Consider the following 25224-nt stretch of genomic DNA (forward strand, 5'->3'; position numbering starts at 1 on the left):
TTTCGGCACATGCTCAAAGATCTAAACGTCTCGGCCAGTATTGCAGGTACAGGTGTGACTCTTTTCCCAAGACGATCAAACAAATCAGTTACTACCTCATCAACATGTCTTAAAGCCCTAGGAAAAATCACCAACCCATAGATGCTTAAGGCAAAAATTTCAACCATTTTCTTCTCATCTGGGTGCGTCAAAATCAAATCTCTCAAATTTTCCCAAGGAATACACTTGCTATCCCCCTTCTGTTGAATTCGAGCAGTGACCCAAGATTCACTCATCCCCGAAATATTCACCAACCTCTTCGCAAAAGTTTGACTATTAGTAAGCTTAGCATAAATTTTCCTGGCTTGAGCCTTTGAACTCCTCAACAAAGTAGTGTATTCTTCTAAGGTAGGAACCAAATCTACTTCTTCAAATGCGAAACAATTATAAGCGGCATTCCAAAATTGAGCCATACCTCGGAACAAATGCTTATCCACCTTAACATCAAGCAAGTACGGTATATCACCATAACTCTGGTAGAACAACTGTTTAGTGCCCTCATCCCAACTAGTCCATATATCCTTCAACTCCTGCTGCTCGTTCTGTGTCACAATGATGCGGGTAAAATTCTGCAACTCTGATGTATATCCTTCTGTCAGGCTATCCCCTTTCTCGGTTTGCAACTTCTCTGACCATGCACGGACGGCCGCATTATCCTCAACTTTACTAAGAAATTCATTCTCCATGTTAAACTTTCTAACTTAGCAATCGAATACGAACCAACACCTTCTTTAATATGCAATGTCATGCAAAACACAACCAAAACAAAGCACAGGTTGGTATCAAATATGCACAATAAAATACAAGTATAACATCAAAAATAATCATAACACACAAATGGGTAATAACTAAGGTTCAACGCGGCTCTACCAAAGGAAAGTTCTTAAGGTTCACTATATGAAGCTCGGTTCTAGAGTAAAGGTACCTGAACCAGCAGATTCCTCAATCCTCACCCATTATAGGCTCATATAGATCGAGTTCAGTTCAGGGGAATACATTTCCCTATGACCATGCGGAGATAAAAATCTCACGGAATCATAGGTACGGATGTATCCCGGAAGTAATCCACTAGCCCATACGAAGGTGAAAACCTCACGAAAGCAGAGTTTCTTACTCCCACTTAATAGGTATAACCACAACGATCATGCAATGTAATGCCATATTTATTAGACAAGACTCGCAACACAACCATCACACAAGAAAACGCGATTATGTATTTTTCAAAACAAATTTTCAATTAAAAGGACAGCAAACAATCAATTTTATGGCCTGACTCTCTTTGTTCAATCCCCAATGGAGTCGCCAAGCTGTCGAAACCCTTTTTATTTTCAAAACAATGGGAATCTACTTTAAAAAAATGAATGTGGAGTCGCCACCAATCTTTTGATTTAGGTGTGATTGGACCACCTATTAAAATGTTTATTTAATGAAAAATAATTTTGGTTTAGGTAAAAAAGGGGTTCGGGAGTCGGTTACGCATGAGGAAGGGTTAGCACCCTCATTACGCCCAAAAATTGGTACCAAATTGATTTGATGCTGTCCGTAAAAAGTTTTAAAAGAAAATATTTTCCGAGGTACATAAAAATGTTTGAATAGCTCAAATTAGCTATCAAAAATCTCTTGTTCCAAAGATACGCGGTTTCATACCCAGTACGATTGGATACGATCCCTTATACCTTTAAGATACAATCAATTTTTGAAAAAACTCATACATTAAAAGTATAAAGGGTTATCTAAATATTTGGTTCATCGGAAAAAGTCATACCCAGTACGATTGAGTACAATTTTTCTGAACTCTCCAAATATTAGATATTGCCTTATTTCAAAAACTTTAAATAATTGAAATTTAGAAATTTGCTTAAAAAAACATGTTTATTCATTTTAAAATTGATGAAATATTTAATGCATTGTAAAAAACATATGAAACAATATACTCAAAATACAATAAACCTTATCTAACAATCATTCTAGGTATGATGTAACGAAAAAAAACTTTAAGCATGGATAATGAATAATTAATATAAAAATATTATACATAATCATAACACAAAATAAAATGATGCACAAAAATATGTATGAAACAAAATGAAGAATTATATAACATATATAAGTTGACACATTTGCATAAAACTTGGGATATATATTCATTGAAATAGTTATTATAAATTTCAAAGTTCAAATCAAATCATGCATAAAATATTTAAAACACAAATTTATTAAAAAATGACAATTCACAAGATAATTTAAAAAAATATTAAATATGAAAGAATAACAATATATGATATAAAATAATATACAAAGTCAATTTATGAACATTGGGCATAATTATTGAAAAGAAAAATAAAATTAATAATGTAAAAAAATGAAGTAAATATATAAGGTATATAAGTAACAACATATACATATGAAAAAAACATAAGGAAGATATGAAATAAAATAAATTATATGATTTAAAAGGGTTCTTTAAAAAATATTATACACATATATACTTTTAAAAGAGGATATACATAGAAAAATATTTACATAAAGTTATGTGAAAACAATAACATATTCCATAGTAAAAATAATTTAAAATATGACATATACATATGAAAAAATGTTAGAAAGAATTATATGTCAAAATATCCTTTGATTAGAAAATGAATTATAAGGTTAATTTAATTTCATTATAGATTATATACATAATAAAAAAACAATTAATCACAAGTTTATTAAAATCTATAAAGATATCAAAGCTTTAATAATAAATGCAAATTAAATATAAATACAAAATATATGTTTATTAATAATAATTTAAATAATACAAAATACGTGATATTTTTAAATAAGAAAGATATGCGAGTAAATCTGAAAGAAATTATATATATAAAAATAATAATGTTTAAATCGTATTTAAATTATATATATACCAATAATTTTTTGTATATGTATGGATAAAATTTAATTAATGCATATAACACGTGATTTTATTTTAAAAAAACAAATACATATATATCATATAGACAAAAGATAGTTAAATATATGCATAATAATTTAACGTTAATAAACTAATTTTTATGAAATATATACATATATAATAGCACATAAAATATTACATAAAATAATGTACAACCATCTCTAAATTACAACAAATAAATAACAAAAAATACAAATAACGCAATTGATATACACATTACAAAAAATATAAATGACCAAAAAGAAAAAAAATAAACATATCAACAAATTATTCAACATGTACAGGAAAATAAATAATCTAATTTAAAATGATAACACAAATCTTGCAAATCAAATGAAATAAGGACTCATATATGACACATTTGATTTCACAGGGACCATACTACAAATTATTCCCAATCTTAAAACATTGCATGGAAATCGGGACTAGAATGCCAAGTCGTACAAATATGAGGAACAATTTAAAAACAGAAAATAAAGCAATTTAAGCGCAAAGGGGAGCAGATTGCGCAGCAGTACAAGGAAGAGGGACCTGCCGCGAAAATAAACCATTATCGGCGCAAAAGCACCAATTCGGAGCTCCAGGCGGGCTAACACGCGGACCTTGGCTTCCCCCCTGTGCGGCGTCGTTTAGATCTGCTGCTAAACTCTTTTCATTTCAATCGTTTTTTAACCTAAAACATCATTCCTTTGTCCCCTTTTGAAATAATCAAGCTATCAGCCCCTGATTTTAGGGTTTCATTTAGCCTATCACTGCCGAAAATGAAGCTCTTAGAACTCCAAAGCCAGTTTGCAGCCTCAAGATCACTCCTCAAACTTCGATTTAGCGAAGCAAAGAAGAACCCGTGGCGAATTTGCAAGGTAGATCTCCTTTCATTTTCTTTTTATTTTCAAATACAGTAACGAAAGGTTGAAGAAAGCAAAAAAAAAACGAAAATAAAATGATTCAATCGAAAGAACTAAAGCAAATAAAAAATGAAAATCACCTCTGCAAAAATCTTTTTGGAATGCTTTTTCTGTATTTAGTATGCTTATAGCATAGCGCGTGTGTATATTCTGTATGCGTAAATTTGCAGGTACAACTTCTTGGCTTTTTATAGCCGGATTTTACAGAGGAAAATAAATAAATAAATAAATACAAATATATTTACTGGCTGTCATCTCTTGTATTCTGTTAATTTTTCCTTCTCGTGTGTTCTTTTTGCAGAGCTGGGCGTACGGAGAAGAAGACCCCGGGTGATGTGGAGGCTGGGCGCAAGGGTCTCTCGTGTGAGACCAACTTTCTGGTGCCTCTCTAGCTTGTTCTAGACTCTTCTGGAATTCACAAGAAGCTGAAACAATTTTGGGTATGTTGGGCTTCGGGTTTTGGGCTTATTTAGGCTAATTTTATTTGGATTTTGGAGATTTAGAATTTGAGTCAAAGTTTTGGGGTATTTGGTTAAAAAAATAGGTTTATTTTATTTTGGCCCAAATATTTGTATTGGACTTTTAATTTTGGATTTTTATTATTTTTGTTTTATTCTGGTTTTGGGTCTTGATGTAAGCCCGGGCAAAAATGGGCCATTACATCAATAACTGTTATTTTCATGAATTCCGAGTTCAATCTCATAATTATTTGTCTCGTGTTCAATTTATTCCATATCGCAATTTTATTCATTTAAACATTTGAATTATCAATACATATGGACAGTACATTCAAGATGAACAATTATATAATCACAAATGAACTCATTTATCAACCAAGTTCTATACTCGTATCTTATCAACTCGTACTTCCTTGTATCACATAATTCCATGTAACACTTACCAAACTTTGTCAAATTAGTGAACGTCTTACGGAATTGAGCACTTCATTTTCTCGATGCCATAGTTCAACTATGGTCTTACACATCTTCACATAATGATGCCATAGCGCAGCTATGGTTTTACACATATTCATATATCGATGCCATAGCCGACCTATGGTCTTACACGAATCACATATCTCACTGATGCCATATCCCTGATATGGTCTTATACAGTAGCATATATCACACCGATGCCATATCCCAGATATGGTCTTATACGTAAATCACTTGTCACTTGTCTCTTGTAACTGAAGCTACCACTATTCACTGATCAGGTAGTCGGTGCTACCACTTTTCACTGATCAGGTAGCCGGAGCTACCACTTTTCACTGATCAGGTAGCAGAAGCTACCACTTTTCACTTGTCATTTATCATTGATCAGATAAGTGTAGCCGAAGCTATCACTTATCACTTTCACTTTTCCTTGATCAGATAAGTGTAGCTGAAGCTATCACTTATCACTTGTTGCCATGGTCTAACCATGGTCTTTTCCTTCAATTCATCTTGTCACTGAACTGAAATGCTCAATTTGATCATTTATTCAATTTTTATGCTTTTACATTATTCACGATTTTATCATCAATACATATGAAATAACACATCATGAAATTCATAAAATTAACAAATAATCACTAAAATTTTAGCCATATAAATTCACAAGTTCAATTTTCGTATTATAACGATAATCATAATTTCATAATAAATATTCCAAATAAATCATTATATCATTTCTAATTCAACACTTATCGATTATAATCGGGCATGTGATCAATTTATACACGATTCATTCATATATATATGTATATTTTTCCTCCTCCTCCTCTCTATCCACATCCTTAGTATAAACAATACACTTGTAGGTAACATTATCCATAATTTTCACTATCAACTTATGTGAATATTCAAGCTGTCCATCTGTGTCATAATCACTAAATTATTTTTATCTTGAGCTACAGAACTCAAAATTAAGATCCATAAATTTTCCCAAAAACTAGACTCATATGTCTTCTTAACATAAAAATTTCATAATTTTTGGTTGGGCCAATTAATACAGTTTATTCATTGAAATCTCCCTTGTTCTGCTATCTGACAGTTCCAACCCTTCTTCACTAAAAATTAATTATCTTCTTGTACAGGATTCGAATTATGTCCTAGTTTGTTTCTCTTGAAAATAGACTCATTCAAGATTCTAAAAACATAAATTTAATCCTCTAATTATTTTACAATTCCATTGCTTACATAATTTATTTTATAAGAAACTAGACTTAATAAGATTTAATTTAATATTTTATTCTTCCTCTAATTCAATTTATACAATTTTTGGTGATTTTTCAAAGTTAAACTACTGCTGCTGCCCAAAACAGTTTTAGTGCAAAATGTTGATTTCTATTTTACCCCAAATTTCTCAATTCATACAATTCAGTCCTTACTCAATTAACCCCTCAATTAAGATAATTTTCTCAATTAATACTTTTTCTAGACATTCTAAGTTATTTCATAACTATTGAAATTAAGAATTTTCACATAAAACTCTAACTTCAAGCTCTTTTATAATTAGGTCCCAAATATTCACTCTCTATTCAATTCTTTCAATAAAATCAAAATATAAACAATTTAAAGCTCTAATTCCATGCCAAATCATCATATACTTCAAGCACATATTCATATCAACTTTCAATTTCTTTCATAGAATAAAAAACTAATGAATTCAACAAGTGGACCTAGTTGTAAAAGTCACAAAAACACAAAAATTTCAAGGAGAAAGCAAGAATTAAACTTACATGAAGCTAGAGTATGAAAACCAGCTTGAACCCTCCTCCATGGCTATTTTTCAGCTGATGAATATGAAGAGAAATGAAGAGAATTCTAGATATTCCAATTTAGTCCCATTTTTATTTAGCCAATTTTGGCAATTTTCCAATTTTGCCCTTATTTCACTTATTTCCTGATTTTTCTCAGCTATTGCCGCCCAAAATATCTCCTTTGGGCTTATTTGCACTTTAGGTCCTTCCTCATTTGATAATTAAGCTATTTAATCCTTTTATCAACTTTTACACCCTTTTTAATTTAGTCCTTTTTATTTAATTAACCACCCCAAACGTCAAAATTTTCTGACTAAATTTTATTACTACCTCACCAACACCCCATATATATTTCTAAAAATATTTATGGCTTGATTTATGAAGTCAAGGTCTCGATACCTCATTCTCGACCCAATTTACCTAATTAATTCTTTTAAATCACCAAATTCACTAATTCAAAAATGCTTTTATATTCACATTTGACTCATAGGTATTAATTTATTAAATTTTCAACTCACTCGTCGGATTTAGTGATCTTAAATCTCTATTCCCGATACCACTGAAAATTAGGCTGTTACAGGATGAATAATAATTTCATTTGAAAGTTGACATAAATGGATGAGTTTTGACATATGGTATTTAGAACTTGGTTGAGGATTGAATGAATTTAACTTGTTGATTATATTTTTCATTGAATGATTGTTGTTATGTTTGAACTGTGGTGCCTATGAGGGCATATTGGTTAGACATATAGGTTCGATTGATTGTGTATATATATTACATGTCTATCTATATGCATCTTTAAGCTAGATTTTGATGTTAGTATAAAGTGATCTCTTTCATGTTAACATTTGTTTACCATTTTAATGAAAGTATCGACAAAATGGATTAAGGTATCAAAACCAAACCATATGAATAGTTTCCAAAATTGACAAAATTCAAATTTGGTATCGATAATTTTACTTAGTATTGATATTTTTCTAATTGGTATCAATATCATGGAAATAATATTGATACTTATTTTGGAAGAATGCCAAAATGGTATCGATAAATATTTTCATATCGATACTTGTTATATAATATCGATACTTATTTACTTGGTATTGATATTGGTCCAAAGTTTAAAAGTTTTATAATTTAGTTCATTTATTCAAACTCGATTCAAATTTTATAGTAGTCTAAAGTTCGATATAATTCTATTTTCATTCTTATTGGTTGACGTATGTATAATTATGAATAGTTTATGGTTAAAATGAACAAGTTTATTCTAGTTTGTTTGTAGCATATCGTAACTTAGGTCTGGTGACTAGATCAGGTATGTGGTGTCACACATTGCCTGTATCACTAGGACCTTCATAAGCTTTTTGAGCAAAAATAAAGAAATCCTAACAAGTTTTATGTCCTATCATGTACAGTAGTCTAGTTCCATTCCAACTAAGTCTTAACTTAACTAACCAGATTAGTATACTTAAAAAAGAATAAAGAAATCCACTCACTGTGAACTTAACGAGTTTGCCCAAACATCTAGGGTGGCGTATACTCATCAGAAGGGTTCGCTAAACCACAGATCACGTCAACTCAAGGAGTTCGCCAAGTGGCGCATACAAAGCACTCTACACTTCATCAAATCAAACAAATTTTACTTTCTCATCTCTATCCAATACTTTACCACTAAACGCCAAATAATAACCGAATATAGAGGCTTTGCTGGGCGAGGTGTTATAGGAGGTATGATCAGAATCAGTAAGATCGTGGATAACTATCCCCCAGACCTTACAAAAACCCCCTTCCCAAACAACTCTTCTCTTAGTTGTTTCCTCTCAGAATCTTAAGCACTTTTCCTGAATTTTTAGAACCTTCTAAGGATACATTACCTTCACAATGTCACCAATAAAAGGGTTAACTTCAAAAGGTATACAACAACAACAGAAACATTTATATAAAAAATGATTACCAAACTCATTATCATCAAGATTACGGGGCTTTGAAGTATCCAAATGACAATCATCTTGAATCTGGAGAATAATTTGCCTAGTACCTGGTGGCACTTTACAACTACGTTCGACTAGATAGAAATATTTGGTAGTATAACATATAAGCTCTAAATTCACCCCTCAAAGACACCTAGCTATCCAAAACTTGACATAAAATGGAAAGGCATATGACACTAAGGGCCAATCCCCATTGTTTCAGAAGTCATTCGCTATATAGTTGAGAGTATACCTACAAACATTTTCCTCCTCAAGGTAGTACTTGAAGGCACTCTTTAAAGTACTATAAAGAGAAACTAGCAATATCCCCTTTTGGTTCATCATTTTATGCTCACAAGAACCTTTAAGGACATCTAATAGATGTGGATGTTAATAACATTTCCTAGTAGATAGATGTGTCCACTCAATGGGAAAATCAAATATCCTACCAAACTTCAACTCTACGAGAATATAATTACTATAATCAACATCCATTGTCATATCTTCGGGATAAAATAAGTTCTCTATCTAGAGAGCAGTTATCTAAGGATGAAATTCAAATAGTCTAAGAGATCTCTTTTCGTCAACCTCTCGCAAAAAACACATATATCGAAACATCTGATCAAGAGGATACACAACCTAACCAGTAACCACCAAGAAAAGCTTGTCAACTATCCTAACGCCATATTAAAATTATAAAGGACGTCCCAGATAAAATTCGAAATGGGAAGAGTGAAGCCTACCTCAAGAAGGAACAAACACTTCGCTAAGATGATGCGACCCTTCTAGAATACTGAACTTATACTTGTGGTGTTACATAAGTAACCCATGATATATCAATAAATTTTTCATCTCCTAATGGGTTGTAGAGTACAGATAGCTGAGGCTAACAGCAGGTTTATAGTCTTTCCTTTTAGACTTTTTTACAGTAACCTTGCATTCCTTTACCAGCTCTTTTAGCGGAGCATTACCAAAACAACCACCACCTCGATTGTAAGTCTTCCCAGCTTGTTCGTTTCCCCTAGTCATTTTCTCCAAAAATGCCAAAGATAACTCCACTGATAACAAAAAGAAAAGCTACAAGATGAATCAAAACAAATACGCTTGAAAGTAGAAATCACTGCAAAAACAAACCAAAACCAAAAACTCACAAGAACAGTCGTAGAAAGTTCAAAAATAAAAAAGTAAGAGTAACTCTAAAGAAGGAAACCCAAAGAATATATACATCTATCTCCCAAAACACATCATTTTGAAAAACAAACAATGTCCAATGACGACTTACCACCTATTTGAAAAAAGATGTTGATCATCATTACCACAATTCCCTAGAAACACAATCTTCAGAAAACACTTATGATAGAATCTCAAAAGTTTTTGTCGCAACATTTTATTGTCAAACAAGACCCTCATCTACTGAAAAACAGTTGAATGGGTAAAGACAATCGAACAAGGCATCTTGACAAGGGCCATTTTATAACCTTTCTCTTGGCTTAAATAGGGGGAATCTTGGTATGCCCCTATTCATATGAGGATACGTGGCAATTCGAAAGGCCACTGGAATAGTAAATTAGCTGACAACGAACCAGGAAGACCCATTTTTTGCCATGACCATCCAAACAAGCAAACTTCATCCAACACCCAAGCCCTCGAGCTCCTATAAGAAACATGATGTTGTTGTTCACCAAATACTACATGGGTTCAATTGCTCTATATCATCAAGTCAAAATGAGTGACATGATTTGTCCCATCATAGATGTCCTCGTCTTATCTAATACATTCGTCCCACGCATTCCGTTATGATGGTTAGATGGCAAGTGCAACACATTAACGCCACCTTACGTAAGACCCTGCCTATAAATACCTCCAGGAACGATGAAGAAGGGATTGACTCTCCAAGGATATCAAGCCTACATTCTGCCAACTTGCCTTCACTCTTTATAACCTCCGGCTCTCCACCTCGACTAGGTAAACCGACCTCTGTGATAACCACCACTCTCTCCTCCATACCTCATCTTTGTTGTATCACTATATGAACAATATATAAATTGGTACCTCAACTTTTATAATGCCATTGATTAGTCCAAATATTATATTTGATTAGAATGTTGATATAACTTTTAAGAGTTGTAAACATTATTAAAATCATTTTTTTTAGTTACATGACTACGAAGTGAGTATTTTCTTTAAATTTCAAAATGTCATACTAACTAATTTAATAGAATAATTTTATATTGTTAAAAATTAGATATAAATTTTTAAATTAAAAAAATAAGACTAAATTCTTGAAAACAAAAATACAAAAATATTAAATGCCTAAAAATTTAGGTACCATTAAATCCATGACTGTTATGCTATGGTTTTGTGCCCAAGCAAAGAAAGAGGCAAATCCATATATCATATATGGATGTGTGTAGTTATTGGCCACAAATTCCAGAGAAAAACTTCAAACAAAGAATCTTCCCCATTGTACAAACAAAAGAATATCTTTAAAAAAACTTAGCAAGGGCCTTGAAATTTTTGAATGGTTATCAAAATTTGGTCCTCTCATATTTATCTACAAACAAGTGATTCATCAACAATGACACATTTCTTTCTCTCTTTTAATTTCAATGGTCCCACTAAAACTGATGATCTGGGTTTCCAAACTTCATTTTTGACCAATTGCAACTTCATAGAGACCCCACACTTAACTATTATTGAATTGGTTTTTACATTTTTAAGTCGGTAGTGATTTGTAAATTAATATTTTCAATATAATTCAATTAGAGATTTTAAAGGGTAACAAATAGTTAATGATTTATACATATAAATGGTAAAATTAAAGGGTAGTCATTTACAAGATAGTGATATATTTATATTATACATGTACACATTATGTATAAAAGAATCTACTTAAATAAAAAAAAATTTAAATTTCGATATGGATATCTCTTAATCACTAAAAACTCAACTAAAAGTTTATATTTGAGTTAACTCAAAAACTAGTTTCTAATGTTATTCACGTAGTGTTTAAATTTTTAATTACTTTTTTGAGTAACACATTTTGATTATTGTAATTAGTATAAAATAATTCTAGAACATGAGAAGAACATGAGATTTTATTTAATTAATTATTTTTTAAAGCATTTTGTTTGTGTTTTGGGTCAACTATGGTTATTTTATTCTTTTGTTAAATCTTAGCTACCCTTTTTATTATGTGGACCTTATTTTCTCATCTTTAAATCATCTCACCCACCAATCACACATAAAGTTATCACCTGTATAACATGTATCATAGTTAAGATACACCTTCATATGTTTCAAGAAAAAAGAGATCATACACCATCACAATCCCCGTACAAAGTATAAAATGAAGCCATTGTGGGCTTGAATCAAGAGCACTGCATAAAAGCATAAGGCTTACCGCATTGAATCGCCCCTAACGAAGTTATTCTCATATAAGAGACGGCTCTTTCCGACATCTGCAACGTTGGGGACACTAGAAACAACTATTACAAGTGGCTGTTGAAGTCTTTGTTAGTTGCCGAGGCATATCTCGGTCGACTCAACTCCACTCAGTCCGATCCATGGCGTCTCTTCACCCCACGATATCTCCTCAAAGCCTCCTTTCTTTAACAAAACCTCGAAAACCCATTTCGAGGCACCTCTCAGCTTCCTCATTAACCACCTCAAAACTGCCCGAGGGCCTTGCGTTCTCGGGAACCAAACAGAAAAACAAAAGGGAAAACTCGGTGGTGGTGGTGAAGTCATTAGCCGAGGAGCTTGACGTGATACCAGTTCAAAGTGAGGATGTTACAGATATACAAGAAGGAGTTGCGGTGAGTCAGGCGCCGAGAGAATCGTCAGGAGGAGAGTTAGTGACTCAAGTAGGTGGGTTTAGCAATGAAGGAATGTTATCTTTTGAAGGGGTTTCTTCTTCAGGTTCACCTTCAGGGAACGGATTTGGTGATGGACAAGGAAGTCAAGAGGAACTGGATAGGCTTATGGATAGAATTATTAATGCTACTATTGTTCTTGCTGCTGGTACTTATGCCATCACCAAGTTGCTTACCATTGATCAGAATTATTGGCAGGTGAGATTATATCTTCAATTTTACTTTCATTTTGTGGAAAATTGCATGATTTGGCTTAGGAAATTGAATGACTGGTTGCAAAATTCTTTGTATTGTTATTGTTATTGTATTTGTTATTCCCCTTTTGCTCTTTCAATTGCTGAATAATGCAAAAATATGTGATTAATCTAGATGTATGCTTGGCTCTTCATGCTTGTGCCATTATTGAGGGCTCTTGGATGAACTCAAGTAGTAGGTCCAGCTCGATTCCAGAGTTCGATTATAAGCTTGTGCATGTGTGGGTGTGTGACTTTGAATTTGTATTGTATAAAAAAAATATTGCTCTTGGATGTTTTAGTAGCTGGAGATTTTTTAACGAAGAAGATCTTAATCTTATTGTGTTTGATATGCTTATGTACCACATATGCATATAGCACTGGTATTTCATAATGAATTTGGCCTGCAACTTACAAAGAACTGGAAATTTTACGTCTTTGGGTTATAGGGATGGACTATTTATGAGATAGTAAGATATGCACCTCAACACAATTGGAGTGCTTATGAAGAAGCTTTGAGGACAAACCCTGTTTTAGCGAAAATGGTTATCAGTGGAATTGTCTATTCTATAGGGGATTGGATTGCGCAAGTAAGTTTATGTCATCGAAGAAATACTTTTCGATCTTTAGTTTTCGGTCATGAGATTGTCCCTTACACTTTTTCTTGTCTTTATTCTTTCAGTGCTTTGAAGGTAAACCTCTATTTGAGTTTGATCGTATGCGGATGTTCAGATCTGGCCTTGTTGGCTTTACTCTACACGGTTCCTTGTCTCATTACTATTACCAATTCTGTGAGGTAACCATTCCGCACTATATATCTCGCAAACAGTTGCGGAGTTGAAATTTTTGTCCTATTGAATGTATTGAAACTTGTTTTTTGCCCGTAGGAGCTTTTTCCTTTCCAAGACTGGTGGGTGGTTCCTGCAAAAGTAGCTTTCGACCAAACTGCGTGGGCTGCAGTTTGGAACAGCATTTACTTCGTGATTTTGGGATTTCTGCGTCTTGAATCTCCGATCAGTATTTTTAACGAATGGAAGGCAACATTCTTGCCTATGTTGACAGTAAGAGAACCTTCTTTCCTTGCCATTCATTCACTTTATATTTGAACAATTTGGTATTGTTTCGTTTTCCCGTGGTATCAAGATCCCATAGTGTTTTTGTGCATGGTTATTATGTAGGCCGGATGGAAACTTTGGCCATTTGCTCATCTTATCACTTATGGTTTTATTCCGGTAGAACAAAGGCTTCTTTGGGTGGACTGCGTAGAACTTATTTGGGTGACGATTCTCTCAACGTAAGTATCTCGAATATTGAATGGTTCAATATTATGGAATAGCACTGAGAAACACTCTTTCTACTTAAAAACAGTCTGATATGCATGGAAGAACATTTTGTATAAGCTCTAGCTTTTTGGACATGCAAGTAATAGATGGTAGTGTGACTGTTGATATTAGACATGTCCATAGACTAGCCCTATAATAACAAATGTCTTCCTTGCTCAAATATGATTGAGTTCTACATTATTGATGTATTTTTTTTTCCAACTCTTTGCTAGTTATTCGAATGAAAAATCGGAAGCAAGAATCTCCGAGGCAGCACCAGCAGAAGCAAGTTCAATTTTGCCACCCGTTGGTCCACCCGAGGTACAATAGCTGATTGGTTGTTGTTTAGGCTAGCTAGAGTTGCATAGAATATAATGTTCCTTTACTTTCCACATTTTCATTAAATTTTCCTTCTTGTGCTCGTAGCAGGAGTAAATAATGAGATTTAGGATATCTGGGATTTGAGACGTGACGGTGGAATTAACCCTCATTAGCTTCGATCAAACGAGGCTTGACAGGCCGGTCACCGGAAAATATCGCAAAAACAACGGGAAATTACATGCGTATGCTACGTAAATGCCGTCTTTTGTTTGTATGTACAAAAATTATACTTTTGGAGACATTGTGATCACTAATTGTGGAAAATATCATGGTATAGTGCTGGAAATTTTCTATAGAATATGGAAGTTTTCATGTATGTAAAACCTTTGTTCCATTATAATTGTGTTCTTTTTTTTGTTTTGTTTCCATTGATAAAATCTGGACAGGTTTCCATCACAAGAAATTTAATGGTGGGTTGGTAGGCCAAATCAAATGGCATTAGGCACCACAAGTACTGGTGAGGTTTAATTGCCACTGATATTTTCCCTGTTTAATTTTGTTGTTTGACAAGGAATCTGCAAATGGAGGAACCTTCAATTCCTCAGGAGCTGCAATGTATATCTCCTATCTCACATTGGGAACTTCTAAAGATTCATCACCATGTTGATTATAGGCATAAGGACTTTTTTGACTCTCCAACTTTATAAAAAAAATATATCATTTTCGCCTTCTTTAATTTTTTATTCTTTTAGTTTTTCAATTTGTATCGTGTCAAATCACTTTAAAATAAATAGAAAAATTAACCATTGTTATCCATGTGTATGGCAAATGTTAATTTTTCTATTTATTTTAGGGTGATTTGACAAATAACTTAAATTTAAGGGCTAAAGAAAATGAAAAATTAAATGGAAAGGTAAAATAACTTTTTTTTGTGAAGTTAGAAGATCAAATAAATCATTATTTCTTGATTATATGCCTCATCAATAACTATTAGGAAAAAAAATAATATTATTAATAAAATATATTACCATTAAAGTCTATATAATTAGAAATTGATTAATTTTTGTATTATAGATTAAACATTGATTAATTTTGTGTGTTAATTGTTTATATTTAAATTGAATTGAAGTTTTTTTTATTAATAAATATTTAACAACATATTTTCCATTTAAAAAATTTAAAATTAATGATTCAATATTTTTATATTTTTAAAAAATATATATAAATTTTAATTTTTTTATAAATATTTTAAGTTTTAAAAATTATTTTGAATTATTTTGTAATTTTTGTTGAGAGAAACTAATCTGCTCATTTTCAAACTTGACAGGGATCAAAAGAGTATTTATACCAATTGTTATTCGAATTATTTGAATTGTAAAATTTAACTCGATTCGAACTTGAAACTCGAATTATTTATTCGAGTTGACTCGAATAATTTGAATAACTAAATTCAATTAACTTGAAATTTGAATTTTTTTCAATTTTTTCGAATCGAGTTGAATTTTGCTTATCCTTATAAGTGGCAATGTATCAATAAACTGATATATATATATATGATTTTATTCAAATAAAATATTTATTAATATTTTTATTTGTTTTAGTTACAATAAATCATGAATTTTTTACTAATGCAAATTGTTAAATTTATTATTTTTATTAAATTAAATATAGACAGATATTATATATATTTACGTTAATGTATAAATAAATTGTAATGTAGTAAACCAAAGTAATTTTATAAATTTTTTAAATAATTTTTTTATTATTCCAATTCATTAATGAACTTTGCTTTGAAATTAAGTATTTATCTTCAAACGATAAATTGGATAAATTAAAATCTTACTCAGTGAAATAAAAAGTATTATTTTAATCATTTTAATAAAATATTATTGAGTTAAAATAAAAAGAATATGTTAGCCATTATATAGATTAGCATACTTAACATGTTTTAATATATTTATAAAAGAGTACAGAAATATATTAAAACATGTTAACTATTAGAATTTAATGGATCGGTATTGTTATTTTTAATAAAAAATTATAAATTTAAAAAATTTTAAAAAAAATTTAAATTTTTTTATATTTTTATGATTTTTAAATAATTTTAAAATTTTAAAAGGGTTTAATGGATTTTTTTTAATTTAATACTAAAATGTTTTTGACCCTTTAGACTTATTAGTTTAAAAATTTTCTAATTTACTTTCAATAAAAGAGTATGGGTCAAATAATTGAATAAATGTGTAAAGTTTGAGGGCTAAATTTGTTATTATAACTTATATATAAACACCAAATGTTAATGGATGGGCTGTTTTGCTCACTCATCTAATGTATAGAGGTTAAATTGCTAATGTTTTAAGTAGAGGGACTAAAATGCAACCCAGGGTATAGTAGAGGAGGTTTTGTGGTACTTTTACCATTGACGGCAACAACTCGTCTGGTAAATATTTTTATGTCTTTAATGGTCCAAGGGTAGGCCATATCACGGATAGCTTTGACCTTTTTTTGATTTGCCTTGATTTCTCGGTGGGTGACCATGAATTGAGCTTCATGTTGTATTTTTGCAACACTTCAAATGTTTTTGCCTAAGTCTGTGATGTGGTCTCCTAGGTTAGGACTCTTGACAAGCAACGTATACTTCCATGTTTCATCCAATTTGGCCCTCAAACACTTTCTTGACAAGCTGTCGATAGATGGCTCCAATATTCTTTAATTCAAAGGGCTATGATGAAGGATGGCTTCTCCTTGTCGTCAAGCATCATTCTTATTTGGTTATACCCAAAGTAAGCATCCATGAAGGCTGAAACTTAGGAGTTCTTCTCTGGAGCTTCCATCAACAAGTTTATCAATGGTGAACAGTGGAAAACTAGCTTTCAAACAAACTTTATTTAAGTTTGCGAAATCCACACATTCTCCACTTATCATTGTGCTTGTGTACCATCACAGCGTTCATAATGCATTTAGGTTAGTGGACCCTGTAGAGGAATCCAACATTGAGGATTATCTTTGGATAGGCGTTATAGAGATGCTATAATCTTCCTTATACGTAATTGTACCCTGAATTTATATTTAGTTTTGAGATTGAACTTTAGTTTTTAGATTAGCCTTAAGATTAGTTTAAAGACTTTAGACATAGGTGGCAAACCGACCTAACTCAGATGGTTAGTGTTGACTCTATTTTCTTTAGAATTTTCGAGTCTAGCTTATTAAGTCCCTAGGTCTAGCAACGTTACGACAATAGCTATTCATTTTAGACTTAAAACATAAAATCATTTTCTAATTTATTTAGGTTTTATTAAATTAATAGTTGATTAGACTATAAAATAAGAATAAATAAATAATCATATCTTTATTAGGAATAAAAAAAATGAAAATAAAAAAAATTAATTATCTAAACATAATGTTCGGAAAATGATATCTTTAAAAAAAGTAATCATATAAAGAAGAGGAAGTAAATCGAGTCTTCTTGTCAAATTCTTTTGACTTTTGATGTTTGAAAGCTTTGGCCACTTTTACTTTTCACACTCTCCTTTAGGTGAGAGTAAAATTTGATTTAATTTAAAAAATTTTAAAAAAAATTGAGTTAGTTGAATCGAATTATTTGAGTCAACTCAAATAAATAATTAAAGTTTCGAGTTTGAGTCAGGTTGAATTTTACAATTCGAATAACTCGAATAATATGAATAACATATTGGTATAAATACTCTTTTAATTCTTATCAATTTTGAAAATGAGTAAATTGGTCACTCTTAACAAAAAATTACAAAAAAAGTTGAAAATATTTATAAAAATTCCAAAATTTATATTTTTAAAAAGATTCTAAAAAATATATAAATAAAGTTATTTTTTTAAAAACAATAACTTTGGAGACCTAAATAAATTAATTAATAATTCAAACTTATCATATCTTATTATTATTATTATTTTGTTTTGAAAAAAATTCAGATATATATAGTTTTAAATTTATATGCTCTAACATAAAATTAATTATATTGTAACAAAATTTTAATTAACTAAAATGATAAAATAGGACTCTCTAATTCAATTAACTCAAAATTTTTTAATTCGATTTAATTCAACGTTAAAACCACTATTTTTTTTTCTCTAAACAAAATCTTTAAAATTGGCAGCCCTAGCATCCAGCATGAATAGCCTCCACGTGAAGAAAATTGACTACCAAAAGTTTCACGTTATTGCACTCTCCAGTGACTGTAATACACGCCGAAGCGGAAAATCTCTTCCTTGCATCATAATATTTCATGATGGTCAAACCCATAATAAATAAAAATTTGGGACATATTTCTAGGACTCAGAATCTAGCTACTGATGAAATATCGAAATGTGTTTCTGACAATTATTTGGGATTGAAGTTTTTTTGACGATGATCTAAATTCGGTTAAAGAGATTTTACAATCGAATATATATATTTTTAATAGTGTTATCTAATTTTATTATTTTCGCTTGGAATTATTATATTTTTACTTACAAAAAATAATAATAAAAAAATCTAAACTAACAATAATCATATACAGAACAATCAAAATAAAAATAACTAAAATTTTCATATAATCTAAGAAAAAAAATGATGTTTTTAGACTAAATTGTAAAAATATAAATAACTTTGAGTTGTTAGAGTTATCAAATACAAAATTTTGTTACATCTATTTGTAATCTTTCCCTTTTTCTAAGTATGATTAAATCTTTCCTTTCTTTTAATTATTTTATTTAAAGGTAAATTACATCATAGTTCACTTAATTATAGATCATATTTTTTAAGTTATCTAATTATAATTTTTTTTTAAAATTAATCATTCAATCAATCGAGATTTTTTTATTTCCGTTAATTGCACTAAATGTCACCTAAACAGTAAAAAATTAGTAAAATAATAAATTTAATATTATATCGATTTAATCATAATTTTAATATATTGACCCTCAAAAATTACAAATAATCTCAATTCAATCCCAATTCTAAAAAAATTAAAAAATAAAAATAAAAACACATAATATTTTCAAAAATTATAATAATAAATATAAATTTTATACTAATTTAAATAAAAATAGACAGAGTTGTGGTTAATAATGTTTCCACAGCTTAATAGAAGCTTTTGTTAACTCATTCCTGAACAATAAATGACATGCAGCTATACAATCTATATGAATGAAATGCTAATGGCTTAGAAGAAGGTGATGATACATTGACAAAACTTTCCTAACATGCTGCCATTTTTACAGCAGCAGCAGTAGAGAGGGTGGGGGGAGGGAGAGGGACGGTGGTGGTTTTTTTTTTCTTTAATTTAATATTAATATAAAATTTAAATTTATTATTAAATTTAAAAAATCATAATTGAGTCAACAATTTAATTTATTTGTTTGTTTGAATATGCTAATTTTTCTAGAAAGCTTGACTAAAATTTTTGAGATTGAGAAGAAACATAGACTTAGACACACTTTGATGGTCCAAAGTCAAAAAGTAGAATAATTGTTAATTATTAATAATTTGCATGAATCTATAATGGAGTTGGAAAATGGGAAAGATTTTTGTGAAAGTTTCTTTTGGCTGCACTGATTCCGGAATTAAAGGAAAAAGATTGCAGCTAATACTTTTTATTCGGGCAAATTATACATATTATCATTCAACTATATTCGTGTTTCTATTTTGTATTTTATAAATTTATAGACGTGAAATGTTTTTATTTTAAAAGTTGAGAGTTTTAGTTAGAAAGTTTGAGTATCAAATTAATAAAATTTATAAAAGTGAAGAGTTAAAATTTATTAAATTATTTAGAATTAGAGTCGATAGAATATGTAAGTATTAAAGACTAAATGTATTACTATACCAATTAGAAAAAGATTATAATAAATTTTTAAAAAAAACTGAAAACTCGTAAATTTTTTTTCTAAAATTGTAAAAAATTATATTTTTAAAATATTATAATTATGAATTTTTTTAGAAAATACTAATTAAATTTCATCTTTAACTCGAAATCTCCTTCGGCTCCTCTTGCTTTTCTTGGCATTATTACTCCCACATCCTCCTACATCAGCTGCCGTAGTAGTTATCTTAGCAGTTGCTCTTTTGTTGATAAAGATTAAGACTTTAGGAAGATGTTTACATTGCTTTTTATACTTTAGGCTATTTTTAAAATCTTAATTTTGTAGGGATTCAAAGTAGACACCATAATTTTTTAAAGTGAATTGCTTTTGGAAATTTAGATTTAACGAAAACAAATTTTGATATTTTAAAAATTATAAATTATATAATAAAATATGTGTACATGTAATAATTATACTGTAAAAATAAAAATATTTGTTGGGTGTCTATTTATTATTTTATAATAAATACAAAATATTATTAGTAATTTTTAATTTATTATAAAAGTAAATATTTTTTATTTTTTATGAAAATGATATCTCATTAAAAGTTTTAATGTGCTTATTTAATGATTTATAAATCAAATAATCCATATATAATTAAAGTAAATATTTTTTGAATTTTAAATAGATATTTTATTACCTTTAAATGTATAATCTAATCTTAATTAATTTTTACATTTTTTTCTTTTGACAATAAATAAATTTTTCCTTATCTTAGCATATAAAATCTTGTGAAATTTTGGTATTAACATAAATTCAAGTCATATAAGTTTTATATGTATAATTGGATTTATACCTACGATTTAATGAGAGAAATTGCAAATTGAGTTTTTTTTATAACTTTTATAGTATAGATTTTAATATTATTTATTATATGTGCATAGGTAAGTTGTTTTTAGAAAAAAAATTATTGTTTTTGGAGTTATACCTTAACATTCACGAGTATCGAGTTTAGAGATATGTCAAATCACAATAGGAGAGATTGTGTCATGCATGGTGAGGAGAATCACTAGAAACTATGTTGGGTTGTTAGCCCAACCAACCCAAATAAATGCAATGGAAGTCAAGAGTTGACTTCCTCTCGGTAAATATCCATCCTCTTCTTCCTTTCTCCCTGCCTAAAATCCTCTCAAATTGTCCAAAAAAAAACTTGTTATTTCCTACTTGTTACTTATTTTCTGCGATAGAAAGGCCAAACACATTGCCAACTATGCCATCAATGTGGTAAGGTCTCCAACTCAATTCTTTTGAATTTTTAATTTTTTTCATAAATATTTTAAAGATTTTTTGAAATATAATATTATTCTTTTATGATTCTTTTAAAAACTAGAAGATCAAGCTCTTTCAATTCACATTCAAAATATTCGATGCACGATGCTCAGATCGAAGAATGTTTAAAGGATTCCAATTTACATGTTGTAGTTACAATGGTGAAGTTCAATATCATTTCGGAATTGGTTGATGCTTAGTTGGAAAGATGGAAGCTAAAACCATTTACTGTCCATTTTCCATATGGGGAAGTGACCATCATGCTCGAAGATGTTACTTTAATATTCAACCTTCTAATCAACGATGATGTGAAGATTGGACCTAGTGGCATTAACTTGAAGTACGAGTGCCATTGGTTTTTAGGTGATGTGTCACTAAATGAGGCACCAAAGAAGGATCTAGTGTCACGGACTTAGAGTTTTCACAAGCAATCCGTGCGGCCTTAGGCATTCGCTCACAAACGCCTAAATCAGCCTAACTTGCAACAATTGAGGATTCAACTAAATTCCTCTAAGGCACCTACGAAGAACAACAGAAGAACGAAGTAAGAACGATCTTGAAAGTTGAATAAAAGCCACAGAGAAATAAGAACACTTGAGAGAAAAGTTTGAGTGAATGCTCTCAAAATTCTATTAACAACTGAATGAATACAATAAGGGGGAGAGGCCTTATTTATAGTTGAGCCTTCCCAATATCAACGGTACAGATCGAAATCCATCAATGGCTAAGATCTAAAGCTATCAAGATATCAAATCTCTATATATTCTAAAGATTACATTAAAGTCTAGGATTACATATCTTTGAAGATCCCATTCCATATTTGCCAAGCATATCTTTGAAGATTACTTTCCATATTTTCCAAGCTCTAGAGATGGGCTTTCAATCTCTCCAAGCACTGGACCAGTCTGATTGGGCCAAATGACCTCCCTCAAAAGCGATAAATCGCACAAGTCCATCATGGTTGCAAGTTTCCCTTCGCAACCCATGACATTCTCCCCCACTTGTTCTAGCGACGCCCTCGTCGCGTCCCCCTCGTGAAACTAGGCTATCTTCTCTTAGAATTGCCACAATGCCTCGGCAGGTTCCTAACTTGCTTCGCTGTCAGGTAGTCCTTTCCATCGTACCAAGCATTCATGTCGTGGCCGATGATACCTTTGTCCCACCACACGATCTGCCTCAATGTTTTCAACTTCTCGGTCATAAGAGACATTTACTCCCATTGACGCTCGTTCAGACTTGCCTCGATTTGGATCCTCTTGATCCCCATGGTATGGCTTGAGCATGCTTACATGGAACATTGGGTTGAGCTTCAGCTTTGCTGGTAACTCAAGTTTGTAGGCCACCTTGCCTACCCTCTTCAAGACTTTAAACGGCCCCTCATACCTTCGCACAAGCCCCTTGTGCAAACCCATATATCACAACATCAAGTGTAGTTTGGCAAGGATTAAGTCACCCACCTGAAACTGCACATCCCTTCGATTTTGATCGGTCCACTTCTTGTTGCGCTTGCTTGCTTTGTGTAAACAAAGCCCTAGCCAAATCATTCTTTTCTTGCCAATCCTTCGCAAATCGGTACGCAGCAGGATTTGGTCCTGTATAACGGGTCGCAACAGCGTTGGGTGTGGGTGGCTGTTGGCCCATCACTATCTCGAAAAGACTTTGATTTGTTGCCCCACTTCACTGCAAGTTGTATGAAAATTGGGCCACATCCAACAACTTGGGACAATCCTTTTGCGTGGCACTCATATAGTGTCAAAGATATGTCTCCAACAATGCATTCATTTGTTCAGTTTGCCTATCAGTTTATGGATGCATGCTTGTGGAAAAGTTCAAGCCCGAGCCCATTGACTTGAACAACTCTGTCCAGCACCGGACCGTAAATCGCCCATCTCGATCACTGATAATAGACAGTAGCACTCCCCAATATTTTACCACGTGTCTAAGAAATAAGCGAGCTGCCTCCTCAGCGTGGCACTCCTTCGTAGCAGGAATAAACGTCGCATACTTTAAAAACCTCTCTACCACAACAAGAATACTTGCAAATCCATCACACTTATGCAAACCCACAATAAAATCCATGGATACACTCTTCCATGGCCTTTTCGGAATGGGCAAGGGTTGTAACAAGCTGGCGGGACTCTTTAACTCAACCTTGTCTTATTGGCATACTAGAAAAGTCTTCACATAGATTTTCACATCTTCACCCATGTGAGGCCAATAGTATCGATCCTCCAAAAGGGCCAAAGTACGGTGCATTCCCGGATGGCCCGCCCATCGTGAGTCATGGCATTTTTTATGACTTCCTTGTGTAATTTCCCATAGTGAGACACATAGAGGCGGTACCTATGGGTGTTTTGTAATTCCCCATCAAGCCAAAATCTACTCATTTTCGCCTTATTGGCCAGCTCGATCACGCTTTTGGCTATGGGGTTATGGGACAACCTTTCTCGAATGCGCTCCAATAAGGACTCGTCGGGTTGACTGGTGGCTGCGAACTCCATCTTTCGGTTAAGTGCATCAGCCACCATGTTGGCACTCCCTGGCTTATATTCCATTATGAAATCGAACTCCGCTAGAAAAACCTACCAACGAGCCTGTTTGAGAGACAACTTTTTCTGGGTTAGAAAATAACTGTTGGCAACGTTATCGGTAAGGACCACGAACCTGGAACCCAGTAAATAATGCCTCCATGTGCACAAGCAATGCACCACAGCGGTCATTTCCTTTTCTTAGACCGTATATCTCCGTTCTATCTCATTACGCTTCCGACTTTTGAAAGCAATGGGATGACCCTCTTGCATCAGTACTCCCCCAATGGCATAATCTGATGCATCCGTGCGTAATTCTTAAGGCTTCGAGTAATCTGGTAATGCAAGTACGGCCTCATTTGTCATTACTTACTTTAATTGATTAAAGGCCCTCTCACACTATGGGTTCCAATTTCATACCTTACCCTTTTTCAACATGTCCGTCAAGGGTGCGTTAATTCTAGAATAGCATTTGATAAAGCGTCTATAGTAGTTTGCTAACCCAAGGAAAGATCTTAACTCTGTCACCTTGGTTGGAGCCTCCCACTCGGTAATGGCCCGAACCTTGCTTTCATCCATCCGAATCTTGCCACCTCCCACAATGTGGCCTAGAAATGGCACCTCTCGTTGAGCAAAGGTGCATTTCTCCTCTTTGAAGAACAGCTCATTTTCCCTCAAAGTTTAGAACACTTCCCTCAAATGTTCCATATGTTCATCGAGTGACTTACTGTACACCACAATATCGTCAAGGTAAACAACCACGAAACGATCAATGAAAGGTTGAAGTACCTTATTCATCAAGGTGCAAAATGTAGCTGGGGCATTTGTGAGTCCGAAAGGTATCACCAAAAACTCATACAAGCCATACCGTGCCACATAAGCTATCTTTGGCTCGTCCTCTTCGACTATCCGAACTTGATGGTACCCCGATCTCAAGTCCAACTTGGTAAACTATTTTACACTACCAAGCTGGTCGAACAAGTCTGCAATGAGGGGAATAGGGTACAGATTCCTTACAGTGATCTTGTTTAGGGCTCGATAATCAATACACATCCGAAATGACCCATCATGTTTCTTTTGAAATAGCACCGGTGCACCACACGGAGATTTAGATGGCCTACTGAATCACGCATCTAAAAGCTCCTTTAACTATTTTCGTAATTCCTCCAATTCCGACGGGGACATACGA

General features: G+C 32.1%; 1 protein-coding gene and 1 long non-coding RNA gene across 6 annotated transcripts; both read left to right on the plus strand.

Annotated features, from left to right (window-relative positions):
* Nucleotides 1–3185: 3185 nt before the first annotated feature.
* Nucleotides 3186–4624, plus strand: LOC107952156 (uncharacterized). Its single transcript, XR_001698797.2, has 2 exons — nt 3186–3855; nt 4202–4624. It is a non-coding gene; the product is annotated as an uncharacterized lncRNA (long non-coding RNA).
* Nucleotides 4625–11930: 7306 nt separating this feature from the next.
* On the plus strand, nt 11931–15100 carry LOC107952157 (uncharacterized). Of its 5 annotated transcripts, none has more exons than XR_001698798.2 (8): nt 11954–12686; nt 13171–13311; nt 13404–13517; nt 13609–13782; nt 13900–14015; nt 14277–14364; nt 14470–14695; nt 14811–15100. XR_001698798.2 is itself a non-coding variant. In XM_016887437.2 (7 exons), exons 1-7 carry the CDS (start codon nt 12180–12182, stop codon nt 14476–14478), a joined length of 1146 nt encoding a protein of 381 aa, XP_016742926.1. In that variant the 5' UTR covers nt 11931–12179; the 3' UTR covers nt 14479–14779. The 5 variants fall into 5 exon arrangements, 2 of the variants coding, with proteins under 2 accessions (XP_016742926.1, XP_016742925.1); XR_005925406.1 differs by having other exon boundaries at nt 14473–14695; XM_016887437.2 differs by lacking the exon at nt 14811–15100 and having other exon boundaries at nt 11931–12686; nt 14473–14779.
* The last annotated feature ends 10124 nt before the right edge of the window (nt 15101–25224 follow it).

The sequence above is a fragment of the Gossypium hirsutum genome, chromosome A04, assembly GCF_007990345.1.
Source record: "Gossypium hirsutum isolate 1008001.06 chromosome A04, Gossypium_hirsutum_v2.1, whole genome shotgun sequence".
In the NCBI taxonomy this organism is placed as follows: domain Eukaryota; kingdom Viridiplantae; phylum Streptophyta; class Magnoliopsida; order Malvales; family Malvaceae; genus Gossypium; species Gossypium hirsutum.

Coding starts and splice junctions, on each gene's coding strand:
- LOC107952157 (XM_016887436.2), top strand. CDS start 12,180: ATGGCGTCTCTTCACCCCACGATATCTCCTCAAAGCCTCCTTTCTTTA. Junction 13,312..13,403: donor TAGGGGATTGGATTGCGCAA/GTAAGTTTATGT, acceptor TTATTCTTTCAG/TGCTTTGAAGGTAAACCTCT. Junction 14,016..14,276: donor TGGGTGACGATTCTCTCAAC/GTAAGTATCTCG, acceptor ACTCTTTGCTAG/TTATTCGAATGAAAAATCGG.